At 35.1% G+C, this 18,457-nt stretch overlaps 1 protein-coding gene across 4 annotated transcripts in view; it reads right to left on the bottom strand.

The window, feature by feature from the left end:
• HDAC9 (histone deacetylase 9) overlaps nucleotides 1-18,457 on the bottom strand; it is a 2,434,493-nt gene that overhangs the window by 1,202,027 nt on the left and 1,214,009 nt on the right. For all 4 annotated transcript variants that reach the window (XM_053714127.1, XM_053714129.1, XM_053714128.1 and 1 more), the window contains 2 exons: nucleotides 10,174-10,296; nucleotides 609-819 (listed from right to left, as the gene is read on the bottom strand). In XM_053714127.1, the coding sequence (XP_053570102.1) occupies nucleotides 609-819; nucleotides 10,174-10,296 (334 nt within the window). The remainder of the gene's footprint in view (nucleotides 1-608; nucleotides 820-10,173; nucleotides 10,297-18,457) is intronic.

Here is an 18,457-nt window from a genome sequence, read left to right as displayed (position 1 = left end):
TGAGAACACAACTGGTGGCGAAATAAGAAGCCGGCATAATCACTAGCTATATCCTCTTCTGGGGGTTCTCCAGAAGATCAACTTTGAGTATGAGTTTCACCTTTTGAAGGCATTACACATAGTAAAATAAGAGATTATATTTTATTTTTACACTATAATATCTCTTTAAAATTTAAACAATAAAATAAATGTGAAAGAAATAAAACCTTTCAACCTTATAGCCTGGAATGGAGACAGACTGCTTCTCAGAGTCACATTTTGTATCACTATATAATCTAGAGATAATCATTTTAAAACACAATAATTATACTGGGTACTTAATTACAGACAAGGATTACATGATTTTAGATAAGAAATGTGTCTATTAAATGTCAATTTACTAAATGCTTCATTTTCTTTTTAAACTGACTTCACCACTAATTAATCACTTGAACTTTAAATTTAAAGGGAACTACTGAGGTGAGGAAATTAATTTTTGTGTATTTTAACTTTAGATGTAGCCCCCACCTCCACGTCCTTTAATCACATATATATTACAAACTGTACCAAAATTTCATGAAGTGAACTTAAATCACAGAATATCTTTCATTACGCTTCTCTGTAATTACCTGAAGCTAAAATCTTTTGCTGACGCATTTGTTCTTTCAGCAGTAAATGCTGCAGTAAGGCCTGATGGCTGCTATTAGATTTCCCTTCCATAGAGGCGTGAGTGTGAGCTGAAGACGCAGCGGTGCTTGCACTATACTGTCCTGTCAGGGATACCCCCTGCCTGAGAGCCTGAGGGTCATACATTTGTGTTTCTTTTAATGAAGATGAGGCCTGTAACACAAAAATAAAAAAAAGACATTCTAATCCCATTACACGCAGATTAGGAACAGATTAGGAACATTACTTGCCATGAATACATGATGTTGTATTAGATATAACTTCAAAGAAACAATCAGTCATCTTTTAATATGTGACAAATACAGACCTAAAGAGTTGCTAAGAGTAGTTTAAGATAAAACAATAGCATCACGCCTTCACTTAATAATAAAAATTATGTATTTTTCTCTTGTAATATTCTTAATTACATAAAAACAAAAAGATTTTATTTTACATCAAATCCAGTGTGAACATTAAAGTGAATGTAAACTCAACAGTGTCGCTTATTGCCATATTATCACTCGCAACAATTTAGGTGGACCTTAATTCATCATTTTTTTGTGTGTGCTTGCTCCAAATATTCCAATATATACCTTTTTATCTCATTTTTGGAGCCGAGATTCCTCTACCCACCATTTTGTCCCTCTATTTGGAAATAATTGACAATAGCGATTGCCAATCCGTTTTTTTACCCTGTGGCGTTCAACCCCTTTTTTGCAACGTCATGCGCTTATTCTGCGCATGCGTTAGCTTCTAATACCCAGCTTCAGAAGTGATGCGTGTCCACGAGATGCACATGCTCTATAAGACCCATTACTCTTGCAGGTACTGTATACCGCTAGTCACGGTGCCCCTGTCAGTACTGTATACCAATAATTATATTCCCACTGCCTGCACTGTACACCACTGGTCGCGGTGGCTCTGACAGCGCTGTATGCCACTGCTCACAGTGCCCGTGGGATACATTAATTGAATACTATATTGCGCTTTGAGGAGGTCGGATATTAACGCATGCGCAGCCTGTCTATCCTATTTTCACGCTTGCGCACATTTAGTATTTAGTTTTCTAAACGCATGCGCAGATTAAGTACAAATGTTTTTTCACGCATGCGCAAAGTAAGGGCATCAAGGATGCGCGCATCAGAGATACGTATAGAGTAGGTGGGACCACTCTATACCTCACTCTCTGCAAAACAAGGAAGTGCCTTATGGGAGGAGTTGTGGCTCAAAACGGAGCAAAGTTAGTATATAAAATATATTATAAATTATTATTTTATTTATTTTTTAAAGTTGACGGTTTGAATCACCATGTATAATAGAAGTATTAGGAGCCTTGAGTAGTTTGAAAATTGACATTCACTTTAAGAATTGTAATATGGTTTTGTATAACATAAAATAGCCCTTTATCATATACTTTTTAAGATTTCTTTATTTGTTTATAGTATTTCAAATCACCATAAGATCATATTCGATATTTTTGCAGGGCTAGTGTGCAAATTTTAGAATTGATATTGATTTATTAAACAATTATATGTCTTGTGCGTTTGTTTCAATATAAATAGGCTTAAAGGGACAGTCTAGTCAAAATTTAACTTTTGTGATTCAGATAGGACATGCAATTTTAAACAACATTCCAATTTACTTTTATCCTCAAATTTGCTTTGTTTTCTTGGTATTCTTTGTTGAAAGCTAAACCTAGGTAGGTTCAGATGCTAATTTCTAAGCCCTTGAAGGCTGCCTCTTATCTCAGTGCATTTTGACAATTTTTCACAGTTAGATAGCGCTAGTTCTTGTGTGTCATATAGATAACATTAGCACAGCACAAAGCAAAACTACTAAGAGTAGTCATTGCAAAAACCAGACTCTGCTAGTCTACAGCACAGTGGTCGGTGCTATAATACAAAGCACAATTTTTACTTTTTTTTGTACAGTAAAGTTACTTTTTTATAAGTTGAGATTTTTTTTGTGTTCAAACTATCCTTTCTTAAATTTTCTAAACAGGATACAACATTGCTCCTTCGTGCTGTTTTAGTTATTATAGTATGCAATTGGTGTTCATTTTTGGACGGACTTAATTAAAGTGCCCAATTCTAAAAACTTCTCTAGTTCAGACGTGGTTTTCCACACGCACACTCGCAAGGGCTGCCCTCAAGGAAAAAAAGGGGCTGTCTCTTCAAGTGGCGAGCGAGTTGTCTTCCATAGACTGTAATGGAACTCACTGGGAGAGAGAAGTTAGCATGGTGTGCACTGCAGCCAATACAAATCTGATTATTCTGCTTTCAGTGTATAGTATATTACAATAAACTCTATATTCATACGCATGTGTTTTTCTGTTAGGCTAATAAGTGCTTGACATATTTTGACACAATCTCGCCAAAATTTTAAATTGAGAGAAAAAACAGTGAGAACTGAAGGGGGAAATGTTTATAGAATACGCCAAACCTGGAGGAGACATTGCAGCTACACCCATGAAGTTCCCCTGTTCAGCCCACTAGCAAAGGCAGTAAACCTCATGTTACAATAACAAAAATAATACACTTTGACTTCAATATTATAAATACGAATATCACAGCTTTTTTTGTATGCACCTTAAATTGTTTCTTTTCTGCACAATTTCATTACGAATCTTAATTTCTTCAAAAAATATGATTTTTTGCAGAACAATTTTGTATTATTTTATTAATGAGATTAAACAATACAATTTTTACTACTTTTTATTTCAGTATTTAAATTATTCTTTTCTTGCGATTTTTAAAAATACAATATTTGCGAGTCCTATTGTAATGTAGGCATCGCCTTCACATACTTTAAAACAGGGAACACCCGTTGCAAGACAAACTGTTCTCAAGGTAAAAATTGCCTTTATAGAATAAGAACAGGATCTAATAATACTGGAGAGATTTCTTATAGTATCTCACAAGCCGAGAGAGCTTTATAGATTTGGGCCAATACTCTCCGCCGTCTTACTCTCTCTGTGTCTACACCTGAATGAATTAGATATGCATTATTTATCTGTATATTTTGGTACATTAAATTAAAATTACCCATGATACAATACAATGGTAAATATCTTTTCTTTAGATACACAACAAAATAAGCTGTTTCATGTTCTACAAATCTACACCAGCAGTATTTCTATTTCCTGTCACTGCTCCAATACTCAATGGGACAGTAAACCCTAAAAAAAAATGTTATCATGCATATGAAAAAAGCAATATTTAAAGGGACATGAAACCCAAAATGTTTCTTCCATGGTTCAGATAGAGCAAGCAATTTTAAACAACTTTCTAAATTACTTCTATTATCAAATTTTCTTTGTTCTCTTGGTATCTTGTGTTGAAAATCAGGGACATAAGCTCATGAGAGTGCACGTGTCTGGGGCACTACATGGCAGCGGTTTCACTAGAGCACTAAATGGATGCACTATTTCCTGCCATGTAGTGTTCCAGAAACCTACCTAGGTATCTCTTCAACAAAGAATACCATGAGAATTAAGTACATTTGACAATAGAAGTAAACTTTTTTTTTTTTTTAATTGAATGCTCTGTCTGAATCACAAAATATATTTTTTTGGTTCCATATCCCTTTAACAAGTTAAACATATTTGTGTATGAAATAATTTGTTACAGATGTTTATATTGAAGCTGCATATTGTGCATAGCTGGTTCCTTGTTTTATTGGTGGACAGTGACACACTTCACAAAATAAAATGTATAATCTCAGTACAGGAATATCCAATAACTGCTTTTAGATACAACATTGAAAAGTAAAATCTTTCAGAAAAAATACAGTGAAGATTTTATTTTGTGTCATACAGTCAAGTAGAGGCCATACAATTTAACCTGCTCATTTAAGGGCTAGATTACAAATGGTGCACTAAGAAAATAGTATGCATATTATGAGTTGAAAGTAAACCCATTTGCTTGAGCACAATTGAATTTACCACGTCAGGTTAGATTGACTTCAGAGCTCTGGTTAACTTTTACGCCAGACAAAAAAGTATACAAAACACATTGAAAATGCATGTAAAAGAACAAATACACTCATAATAACACTGTTAAAAACAAAAAGTGCATTAAAAAGTTATAAGGTCTGAATTATTGATCTGCAGCCCCCATATGTTAGAAATAATTTGGCCATCACTGTCTATAATAATAAATATATATATATATATATATATATATATCTGCATGCCCTATGGTGCTATGGGTGGGCAGTAAAGAGTTAGACCAGGGACATTGCTGAAACTCACATGCCAACTAAATGGTTTTATTTGCCAAAGGTTTCCACACCTGTACTAGGGCACAGTACTCTCTGTAACATAAATTCACACACAGCAGCACTTTAAAATAAAAGGACTTTTATTCACAGCAGGGTCACATAGATGTGCAACGTTCCGGGCCTACTGCCCTTAATCATGCGTGATTAAGGGCAGGAGGCCCAAAATGTTGCACTTCTATGTGACCCTGCTGTGAATAAAGGTCCCTTTATTTTGAAGTGCTGCTGTGTGTGGATTTATGATTGAAGGCTGGACAGCTTCCTTGGCAGCGTTAACTACACTGGTGCTGTGCTGTGTACTATTGGTATTGTACTCTCTGTAACAAGTATGCATCACTTCCATATCCAGACATTATTAAAAAAATTGTATGTTTTAAATCCTCTGATATTCTACAAATTATAATTGCACTATCACATTTAATTTCTATTTGTACTTGTTATTTTACACATTTAATCAGGGGCAGGGACATCTGTAGCACAGTGTACACTTGCCAAAAAATAAAACACAAATCATGAATATATGTGTGGACTGTTTGTTTTTCTGTAAGTCCCCTATTTGCTTTAAAAATATTATAATATTGAGCATCAGTAACAAGAAAAGGTCATTCAAACATTTGAGTACTGCTAATTTTAATAGGCAGCCTTTCCTGGACAGAGAAGGATATATTGGAGTTTAAAGTAGATCACTTAAAGGAAAAGTATTTTCTTATAATAAAATGTTCCAACCAAGTAGACCATTTTTTATTAAATAAATGCTTGTCACAAACTAGCTATTTCAATTTACAAATGTATTTAACACAAAGTTAAACTCATTCACCAGACACTTATTTGCCATTCCCCAATAGGATATGACCAGTGATTGGCCGCTAGTGCATATCTTGCACCTGATTGGCTCAGCTGGCATGTCCTGCCCAGCAGCACCAAAACATTGCACCTGTGAGCACAACTTTAGCTATATATTTAAATTGTTTGCAGAGGTTAAACACACAATGACAATGAAGAATACATTTAATAATAAAATATAACAAATTAAAATACCTTTCAGAATTTGTTTATTTTACCTTTACGTAACATAAACTGTATATGTGGGATAAACTGGTGACCTGGCTCTCTAGATTAGCTAGTAGTAGCTACATCTTTGTATTAGAAATATGATGTAGACTTCAAAGGGATATAAAAACCCAAAAGTTTTCTTTTGTGAATCGGACGGAGCACACACTTTTAGGAAAGTTCCCAATTTACTTCTATTATCAAATGTGCTTTGTTCCCATACATTCTTGCAAAACAGCTGCAATATAGTGCTCCAGACACATGCACACTCCTGAGCTTACGTCCTTGACTTTCAACAACAAAATTGAGAACAAACCAAATTTGATAATAGAAATAAATTAGAATGTTGTTTAAAATTGCTTGCTCTATCTGAATCATGAAAGAAAAATTTAAGTTTATGTCCCTTTAAAGGGACAGTCGACAGCAGAATATATAAAATATAAATAATCCCTTTATTACCCATTCCCCAGTTTTGCATAACCAACAAAGTTATAATAATATACGTTTTACCTCTGTGATTGCCTTGTATCTAAGCATATTCTGACAGCCCCCTGATCACATGACATTTTATTTATTATCTATTGACTTTCATTTTAGCCAATTAGTGCAGTGTCTGCCACAAGCCACGGGCGTGAGCACAATGTTATCTATATGGTTTACATGAACTAGCTCTCCCTTGTTGTGAAAATCAAATAAAAAGGCATGTAATTAAAGGCGCCTTCAAGGGCTTAGAAATTATCATATGAGCCTTCCTAGGTTTAGCTTTCAACTAAGAATTCCAAGAGAACAAATCAGATTGGATGATAAAAGTAAATTGGAAAGTTGTTTAAAATTACATGCCCTATCTGAATCATGAAAGTTTATTTTTGAATTGACTGTCCCTTTAACTAAGTCAAAACACATTTATTTTTTTTCTTGGAAGTTACAACACAACAGCCACTATAAATCATTAAAACTTATGAAACACTGCATTTTTATATTAGATTTGTAAGGAATGTATAACAAAAGGTCTCACTGACCACTAGCCACATTAAAAGCTCACTGGAGTATCTTTAGGGGGAAAAACTAAACAATTAACATAAAAATGTTCTTATTGCTGAAAACCATAAATAGTTTTGCTATTATTCTGAGTTTGTCATGAGACAAAAAAGCAACTGATCAGAAGCCATATGTGTAGCGAATTCTCTCTTAAATATTTAATCATAGTCTTTACCTAATAAAAAAGGATCAGACCACAGGAGATACTTTGTGGGGGGCGGGGGGAATAACTTAAAGGGACATAAACCCCCCTAAAAAAACATTTTATGATACAGATAGAGCATACCATTTTAAACAACTTTAAAATGTACTTCTATCAACAAATTGTCTTTATTTGCTTGTTTATCCTTTGTTGAAAAGCAGGGATGTAAGTTCAGGAGTGTGCACGTGTCTGCATTACTATATGGCAGCACATTTGCAACAATATTATACAATAGTAAGAACACTAGATGGCAGCACTATTTCCTGTCTAGATATCTCTTCAACAAAGAAAAACATAAGAATGAAGCAAATTTGATAATAAAAATAAATAGGAAGCTCTTTTTAAAATTGTATTCTCTATCTGAGACATGAAAAAAACTGTGGGTTTCATGCCCCTTTAACATTGTAATACAGTTTAAAACGTGTGCCTTACATATCACAAAAACTATTTTTATGTCTTTTCTGAAACACTTTTGCTGACTTCTTTTAACCTTTGGAAACATGCTCGTCTTCTACTTTGATATTTACATATTTTATTTTTAATAGGGACATGATGTAGGAAATGAGAATGTAAGAATGAGAAATCCATTTTAATGACACAAGATAATGAATGGTTGAGAAACATCAATAAAACATGAGGACAACATATATCTAATTACAGAGGCACAACAGCAGATAGTTAAGCAATTTGAGACAGTAATATAAAATGTTTAGATAAGTGCAATAAAACCTTTGCATAATATAGTCTTTTTTGCTTTAAAATATCTTGTGTAAAAAGTGTGCTTGGCCCACACTCACTAGGCCAAAAAGCCAACTCTGTAACCTAGGTTTCCTACAAAATTCTGCAAATTGCTTAAAGGGACAGTATACTGTAAAATAGTTTTTCCCTTAATGTGTTTACAATTGCTTTTTTTACCAACTGCAGAGTAAAAAATGTATGAAAATTAGCTTTTTAAGGTTTATTTCTGTATATTAAAGCTCTGATTTTGTGTTTTGAAGCCACAGCCTAATAAAATAGGTTGAGCTTGTAGGTATAATCAGATCTCATTACTGTATCACATTGTGCACATATACTTGCTTCTTTATCTTATATCTGTCCTTAAAACAATCACCAATACTTTGAGAGAACAATGGAAAATCAACATTTTATTACCTTATCTCTGCTTTATCACACTGGAAGTGTAATTTCTTCTGCTGGCTGTGTTTACAAATCTTATCTATAGCTGGTACGCGCGGCCACAAACTTTCAGAATAGGTGGGGATACCACATGCTAAATTAACAATTTCAAATGCCAATATAAGGGTAAAGGAGCTACTTGTAAACAATTTAATACACTCCAGCAGGTAAAGTGGATCATTGGGAACAAATTAAAGGGGAGAAAATTTTTGAGTAAACTGTCCCTTTAAATATACTTCATACTAGACAGTAATTGCTTAGATCAGTGGACAAACTCATTTACAACAAGTCCAAATTGGCCATAATTTAGGAAGATAAGATAAAAACTCTATTCAGAGTTTTATTTTAGCTTTACAAATCATACAAAGGGACACTCAAGTCAAAATAAACTTTTATGATTCAGATAGAGGATGCAGTTTTAAGACACTTTCCAATTTACTTCCATTATCAATTTTTGCAGTCTTTTTGTATACACACAGGGTAAATATATACTAGTCTGTGATTGGCTGATGTCTGTCACATGATACAGGGCACTCGAAAAAGGGAGAAAAAATAAATTTGCCAGAAAAAAATGTACTGCTTATTTGAAATTCAGAGTAGGGGGCCGATTTATCAAAGTCTGGCGGACATGATCCGCTGTAGCGGATCCTGTCTGCCAGACATTGCTGAATGCCGACAGCATACGCTGTCGACATTTAACATTGCACAAGCAGTTCTGGTGAATTGCGTGTGCAATGCCGCGCTCTGCAGATTCGCGGATAATCGACCGCTAGCAGGGAGTGTCAATCAACCTGATCGTATACGATCGGGTGGATTGATGCCCGCAGCTTCAGAGGCAGCAGACAAGTTAAGGAGCAGCGGTCTTAAGACCTCTGCTTCTTAACTTCTGTTTCCGACAAGCCTAAAGGCTTGTGCGCAAACAAGGCAATTAAGGACATTAGGCCTTTGTTAAATCAACGCCAATGTGTTAAATCATTGTCTTTTTACTATGCACTTTTTAATTTTGCAATTCTACTGTATTTAGTGCTCCTTTAATAAAGTGACAGTTTTAAATACCTTTAAAACATTTATGTTGTAGGTAGGTCTTTTTAAATTCATGAGCAATCCTGCAACTAATAGGGGCATTCACCCTTTGATAAATCTGCCAATTACTGTTATATTATTATTCTCTTCAATAATATGGGATATACAATATATGCAAGATTCTTTCTAGATCTATATTTGGTTGGTTTGCTTTTATGCATCTTTATCCTAAACCCCACTGTCACTTTGTTAATAAGAGGACAATAGACATTAATCTAATAGAACCGACCACAGGTAAAACCATTTGGGTTCCATATTAATGTGAGGCTGTGGTTCCATCTCTTTCAGGTCTGTATGCAGTTACATTTCTCTTTCTACTATTACTAAGCAAGTGTTATACTAGAGCTGAAGCTAACAAATACATAATAGAAGTATAAGGCAAAAAACAATAGAACAATAAACACACTTTGGGTTTCACATCTATTAAACATGCCTATGTGTGTTATAAAGTGCATGTAAGCAGCTCTATCATTCAGTATACTGAAGTTTCTTACCACCACTACCAAGACCCATATTAAAAAAGTTTATGCTTTTTGTGACCAAGATGTTAGATGAAAAACCCAGTCAGATGCTGCTGTTTGATGATGATGTTGGCTTTATAACTGCTGGTCAATATTCATTATTTACATTGAATAGATTAATGCCAAAAAACTAAAAAAATACAAATGTCATAAACGATGTATCAGACTTGCACTACTTACAGTGAGCTGGGAAGCTGCTGCCGGAAGCCCTAATGTAATATTCGGCAAAGAAGGCGAAGTGTAGAGGTTAAGCAGGTTTATTGGTTTTTCATGGTGCACAAAATGCTGATGTGAAACCAAATGCTGTAAATAAAAATAAATATAATGATTCATATATTATTAATCACATATAACATTCAGATTAAAATGTTACTGATAGTTCATATAGTACCTTCAGTATTAAACACGATAAGCATCTTTTTTTTATGAGAAGAAGCCAAAAGCTTAAATTCTGATTAATCACAATTAAATGTAATATATATTATATAATATTGCAGTTTACATGTTTATTATAAGCCGTGCACAACAATGTTTACCCATCTGCTAGTACAATTTACAACTGCAGTAGAATCTAGGCCAATCTCCATGCTTAAAACTGTTGATTTAAAATGATACAGCATTGAAAAATATGTTTAAATAGATTCTATTAATTTATATTTTATGTATGAAACATTCTAACATACTTTATGAGGTTTAGTCTTAAAGGGACATGAAACCAAAAATTTTCTTTTATGATTCAGATAGAGAATACAATTTTAAACAACTTTCTAATTTACTTCTATTATCTAATCTGTTTCATTCTCTTGGTATCATTTGTTGAAGGAGTATCAATGCACTACTAGTTTCTAACTGAACACATGGGTGAGCCAATCACATTCAATATATATATGCAGCCACCAATTAACAGCTAGAACCTAGGTTCTCTGCTGCTCATGAACTTGCCTAGATAAACCTTTCAGCAAATGATAACAAGAGAAGGAAGCAAATAAAATAATAGAAGTAAATTGGAAAGTTGTTTAAAATTGTATTCTCTATCTGAATCATGAAAGAAAAAAAATTGGGTTTCATGTCCCTTTAAGGCAATGTGCTTTTTTACTATTAAACAATAAATACATACATAAATTAATAAATAAATAAATAAACTGAAGTAAAAAGCAGATGTAAAAAATTATAGCAACACTGGTGATGTCCTATATGTTTATATTTAAATCATTATTAATAATATTAATAGTTATAATTTTAATATTACATATAGTATTAAAAAGTATCATTATTTATGGCACTTTACTCTAAGAGGGAATCAAAGTACTTTACTTTTAAATCGGAACAAAAGAGAGCTAAAATTGATTGAAGGGATTTTTGAGTTGCTAATACATTCTTTAGACCTAGTATGGTTATCTAACACAATATTCCTAGAGTTAAACTTTCTTTCGTCCTCTACAATACTGCTACATATTAGGAACAACTTAGGCTTCATTGCAATTAGAGGTTTGAGCAAGATATTATCCCCAGGGGGGTCACATCACTGAAAAAGTATCCCCTCTGTAACAGTATGACAACAGTGACTGCTTTTTTCCCAAACAAAAAGCATATGGGACTGTGATAATAGACCACCTTCAAGAAGGTTAGTGCACACAGAGGATTGACTTAAGTAAATATAATAATGTGTCAAGCATGCAGAGGTTGGAAAGGCTATAGATTGTGTAATGGATAAATCTGGGATATCAATTAACTTAAGAAAATAAATTCTGCTAATGCGCTGCTGTCAGTGAAGAGTAGAGCAACCCCAAAACACAGGATGTTATGCAAAAATATAACCTTCTAGGCACAAGGTTGATTTTAGATGCAACTCATAACTAGGTCTACAGCAAGACTGCACCAGATAAAATGATGGATTTTCTTTTTGACATTTGTGTGTACCCAGGGGGGGAATGGTAAACAAAAAAAGGTTGCACAGTAGTAAAGGGTGTTAATTTACTGTATTTATAGTACATTGAGTAAATAGTAATTCCTTGTTATATGTCATTAAAGTTCCCCCCCACTGGGATGGATGGTAACCATTAACCTTTTTACTAGCTTTTGGTGGCAAAACATTATGATCAGAATACACAAAAATAAAATAAAAAAAGATTCACAAGTCCTAATGGGGTCATGATTTTATGTAGCACTCATATGGCCACATATTTTAAGCTATTCTTTTATATACATTTTTATTGCAGTCTGAACTTTGCAGATGACCATGTCCACTTGTTGATATTTTGCAATAAGAAAAAAGATGTTAAACATATCTGGAAATAAGAGAAGTTTTAAACATATATTTTACATGGATTTCTATATTTAAAAATGCTGTAAGTTGAATGTTACTCTTTAGGTCAGTATTTGAGGCTTTTTTAGCTAAACTAGTCATTAGCATTGTGGCATATATTAGCAATCCTGCCTCAGCCCTACAGTAAAGGAAAAGATTGTACAGCAAATTCTGATATGCCTATGGGGATGTAGTATATGCACCTGCACCGCAAACTCACCTTAATAAACTTAATACATTGTTTTACTCATTCTGCCGCTTTGTGCTACAATGTAACTACAGTACCCACCATTGTGACATGCTAAAAGAACTAAACTGGCTGTCGCTGGAATCCAGACGCACCCTCCATCTTTCCTGCCTTGTGTTTCAGAGCCTTTCTGGTAAGCTCCCACCCTACCTGAGCAGAATGCTCTCCCCGGCTGTTCCCACCTCCCATAACCTCCGATCCAGTACCAGCACATTATTTAGTTTGCCTCAATACAAAAAGAAAGCAGCTCAATCCTCCTTTTCCTACAGAGCACCACAATTATCGAACGACCTCCCGCACACTTTCAAACCTTCCCCAAGTCTAATATCCTTTAAGAGATCCCTCTCTACATATCTCAAAACAGAATGCTCCTGTCATGGTTGATTATATATTTCCTACCTGTTCTATGTTAAATTTTTGCATATATTGTGTATTATTATTGTTTTTGCATTTTATTGTACCCTATTGTATCAATGCAATGTTTTATTGACCCAGGACATACTTGAAATCGAGAGAAATCTCAATGTATCCTTCCTGGTAAAATATTTTATAAATAAATAAATATCAATATGGCTAAGTGTGAAACAAAAAGAGAACCAATGATTTACTACCGTATAGAATAAAAGGGGCAAAAAGATGAATACAAAGTTGTAGGTGTCTTCTTATTCCAAGTAGTAAGTAGCAATGGATAGAGGTGGACAAGGTATTTAAAAAAAAAAACCAATAAACACCTTGTAATTACAAGGCATTTCTTTTCTTTATTTAAATTGTTTAGATATGTATAATAAAACAACTTTGGAATATAATTTCATTTTTTGTGTTGGCCTCTTTTCAAGTAATTAGCCCTGAAATTTGGGGAATTTCTTGATTCTCAGAATCTCCTGAAATGCACCTGCTGACTTCTCAAGGATAACTCTGATACATATCTGTCCCTAATGGGCTTTATCAGATAAGAACCTCAAAACAATTAATTCTATACTAACTTTATGACTGTGGCATGCCAGGTTGTCTTCAGACTAAATCCCAGAGTTGCTACTCCAAATAAGGAAAATGTTGGGTTGAAAAATTATTGTAGTATAAAAGATGTTAATGTGCTTTAAAAACCTTTACGGCTAGATTTAGAGTTCTGCGGCCAAAGGGGTGCGTTAGCTACGCATGCTTTTTTTCCCCCGCACCTTTTAAATACCGCTGGTATTTAGAGTTCACAGAAGGGCTGCGTTAGGCTCCAAAAAAGTAGCGTAGATCATATTTACAGCAACTGCAACTCTCGATACCAGCGGTGCTTACGGACGCGGCCAGCTTGAAAAACGTGCTCGTGCACGATTCCCCCATAGGAAACAATGGGACAGTTTGAGCTGAAAAAAACCCTAACACCTGCAAAAAAGCAGCGTTCAGCTCCTAACGCAGCCCCATTGTTTCCTATGGGGAAACTCTTCCTAAGTCTGCACCTAACACCCTAACATGTACCCCGAGTCTAAACACCCCTAACCTTACACTTATTAACCCCTATTCTGCCACCGTCGCTATCGCTGACCCCTGCATTTTATTATTAACCCCTAATCTGCCGCTCTGTACACTGCCGCAACCTACGTTATCCCTATGTACCCCTAATCTGCTGCCCCTAACACCGCCGACCCATATATTATATTTATTAACCCCTAATCTGCCCCCCACAACGTCGCCGCCAGCTACCTACAATAATTAACCCCTAATCTGCAGACCCGATCTCGCCGCTACTCTAATAAATGGATTAACCCCTAAAGCTAAGTCTAACCCAAACCCTAACACCCCCCTAAGTTAAATATAATTTAAATCTAACGAAATAAATTAACTCTTATTAAATAAATTATTCCTATTTAAAACTAAATACCTGTAAAATAAATCCTAATATAGCTACAATATAAATTATAATTATATTGTAGCTATTTTAGGATTAATATTTATTTTACAGGCAACTTTGTAATTATTTTAACCAGGTACAATAGCTATTAAATAGTTAATAACTATTTAATAGCTACCTAGTTAAAATAATTACAAAATTACCTGTAAAATAAATCCTAACCTAAGTTACAATTAAACCTAACACTACACTAATCAGATTCAAGTTCAATCCGATTGGCTGATTGGATCAGCCAAGCGGATTGAACTTGAATCTGATTGGCTGATTCCATCAGCCAATCAGAATTGTCCTACCTTAATTCCGATTGGCTGATAGAATCCTATCAGCCAATCGGAATCCGAGGGTCGCCATCTTGGATGACGTCCCTTAAAGGAACCTTCATTCTTCAGTTGGACGTCGGAAGAAGAGGATGGATCCGCACTGGCTGGAGGTCTTCAAGATGGAGCCGTTCGTCATCGGATGAAGATAGAAGATGCCGCTTGGATCAAGATGGTTGCCGGTCCGGATCTCCTCTTCTTCTCGGATAGGATGAAGACTTTGGAGCCTCTTCTGGACCTCTTCAGCCGCTGCTTGATAGAAGACTTCAGCCGGATTATGGATCGCCAGCCCCAGCTTGGGCTTGGATGAAGACTTCAGAGGCTTGGATCAAGACTTTGGAGGACGGATCGGTGAACCTGGCATGGTGAAGATAAGGTAGGAAGATCTTCAGGGGCTTAGTGCTAGGTTTATTTAAGGGGAGTTTGGGTTAGATTAGGGGTATGTGGGTGGTGGGTTGTAATGTTGGGGGGGGTATTGTATGTTTTTTTTTACAGGCAAAAGAGCTGAATTATTTGGGGCATGCCCCGCAAATGGCCCTTTTCAGGGCTGGTAAGGTAAAAGAGCTTTGAACTTTTTTAATTTAGAATAGGGTAGGGCATTTTTTTATTTTGGGGGGTCTTTGTTATTTTATTAGGGGGCTTAGAGTAGGTGTAATTAGTTTAAAATTGTTGTAATATTTTTCTAATGTTTGTAAATATTTTTTTATTTTTTGTAACAGTTCTTTTTTTATTTTTTGTACTTTAGTTAGTTTATTTAATTGTAGTTATTTGTAGGTATTGTATTTAATTAATTTATTGATAGTGTAGTGTTAGGTTTAATCCTAAAATAGCTACAATATAATTATAATTTATATTGTAGCTATATTAGGATTTATTTTACAGGTAAGTATTTAGTTTTAAATAGGAATAATTTATTTAATAAGAGTTAATTTATTTCTTTACATTTAAATTATATTTAACTTAGGGGGGTGTTAGGGTTAGGGTTAGACTTAGCCGGTCGGCAGATTAGGGGTTAATAATTGTAGGTAGGTGGAGGCGACGTTGGGGGCGGCAGATTAGGGGTTAATAAATATAATATAGGGGTCAGCTGTGTTAGGGGCAGCAGATTAGGGGTACATAGGTATAATGTAGGTTGCGGCGGTGTACGGAGCGGCAGATTAGGGGTTAAAAAATATTCAGGTGTCAGTGATAGTGGAGGCGGCAGATTAGGGGTTAATAAATATTATGTAGGGGTCGGCGGTATTAGGGGCAGCAGATTAGGGGTACATAGGGATAACGTAGGTGGCGGCGGTGTACGGAGCGGCAGATTAGGGGTTAAAAAATTTTAATAGAGTGGCGGCGATGTGGGGGGACCTCGGTTTAGGGGTACATAGGTAGTTTATTTGTGTTAGTGTACTTTAGAGCACAGTAGTTAAGAGTTTTATAAACGGGCGTTAGCCCAGAAAGCTACTACTGACTTTTTTCTGCGGCTGGAGTTTTGTCGTTAGATTTCTAATGCTAACTTCAGCCACGACTCTAAATACCGGCGTTAGGAAGATCCCATTGAAAAGATAGGATACGCAAATGGCGTAGGGGGATCTGCGGTATGGAAAAGTCGCGGCTGCAAAGTGAGCGTTAGACCCTTTCCTGACTGACTCCAAATACCAGTGGGCGGTAAAAACCAGCGCTAGGAGCCTCTAACGCTGGTTTTGACGGCTACCGCCAAACTCTAAATCTAGGCCTTAGACTTGACTGATATGTTATTCTATAGCAACACAACACAAATGTAATTACAAGGTGTTTATTATCCCTTTAATTGATTCGACAATTTTCTGCAAAGCCATGAATTCTAATTCTCACTTAAGGCACAGTGGGAGTGAAGAGTACAAAAGTACAATATTAAATGTTTGAAATGATTTTACATGTTGTAAAGAATAAAAGATAAAAATGTTCTGAGAGCAGATAAATAAGGGAGCCTGGAAAACTGTAAACAGTTTGGGCAAATAAGGTAGATACCTAGAAATAATGGCAAGTTGGCAACCCTAGTTTGTTTTGCTTATATACATATTATTTATATGTTGATATGTCTATATACCCATATAAACACATAAATATATATATATATATATTCATACATATATAGATTTAATTTGCTACCCAACGCTGCACGACCCCCTGCACTGTGATAGGTTCTTTGCTGTGTCTCACGGCATGAGAATAAGACTCCCATTGGAGCCAATGGAAGCGCTCTTGTAAGCGCAAGGCTTCCAGTCAATGCGAACATAAGGTCTGCGTGCACTGCTATTACTGAGTGGAGCGCAAATACAGCACTTACGACAACGAATTTTGCACTCCACTCGTAATCTAGGCCTATATGTGAAAAGAGTACTGGTTTAGTGGTAGCATTTATACATCTATATATAAAACATTTGTTTGGTATTTGGCAATTCATTTTATTTTATTTTTTAGAATTCCTTGAGCTTTTCTATGTTTAAGGTAACATTGCTAAATATATTTCCTCTCATATAATTAAATCTGGAATAATTACATTTGCTTATAAAGCTTACATAGCAGAATCAATGCAACAAGTTGATACCATATTAAACCAAAAGGTTTTTTTTTAAAAGGGGCATAACCATTCTTAAAAAAAGGTTAGGTTTAGGTTAAAGATGATAAAAACTGTTATACCACAGTATTGCTCAATGTACTGCATGAAGGTGGCATATGGGTCAGGATTTCATTATTTCTCTGTGTGTGGCTTAATCTAAATAACGGAGACTGATTAATTTACTTGTGTTTAGAAGAAACCTGAAATTCTGTTCCATTGTGGCTCTAGAGGGCCAGATTATATCATATTTGATACATACGTTTTTGTCAAATCTACTGTTGAAGTAAACTCACCTCGCTACTAATAATAATGTGGCATAAACAAATAACACTTTTTATAAGTACTAATTAAATCAATGTTTGCATATATTAAGATTAACTCCTGTAAATACCACATACAACTTCATTTACTCAAATCATTACAAGGACACAAATCCAAAAGAGAGAGAAACGTTGGATCTTTCTCATACAGGACAGGGGAAAAAAAAGTTTTAGTTGGCAATCCAACTGTAATGAATTTCACCCACTGCAATGGAAAATTGTTAACCACAAACTCCTTCTCACTAGGAGCTTGAAATTCGATAAATGCAATGGTAAAAAAAACAAATATTCTACAATATTACTAGTGAACTCCAGAAAGGCAGAGACCTGCAATACAATGAAGTATGACATTTGTTGTGCATTTCCCTACATGCACCAAACCTTTCATTACTAAACTCCCACTTCCTAATTAGCTAATTGTGTAGTAATGATGCCTCTATTTTACCACCTCGGTGTGATGTCCATAGCTTCTGGTACAAAGGGTTACAAGACAAAGCCACATGTTAGCCATCAGTGTTGCATTATTTTCTCTTCTTAAGTCCACAGGGAGACTGCTAATCAGTGGGCAGAGGTCAAACACCTGCCCTCAGGATCATAGTTCACAAACAATTAATTTATTATGAAGGGAAAGACTAGAGTTGAAACTAAGTCTGCAGCTCCTGGAGTTGATGTCCTGCTGCTCTGACCTGAAGAATTGTTTCACTATTACAATTTTTGTTTTCTAACTCCAAACATAAATTTAACTTCATTAAAATTCTGTGTGAAAATTGCATTTATAGGTGATTAAG

Source organism: Bombina bombina, chromosome 5 (genome assembly GCF_027579735.1).
Source record: "Bombina bombina isolate aBomBom1 chromosome 5, aBomBom1.pri, whole genome shotgun sequence".
NCBI classification, from domain to species: Eukaryota; Metazoa; Chordata; class Amphibia; order Anura; family Bombinatoridae; genus Bombina; species Bombina bombina.
This window is presented reverse-complemented; position numbering and strand designations above follow the sequence as displayed.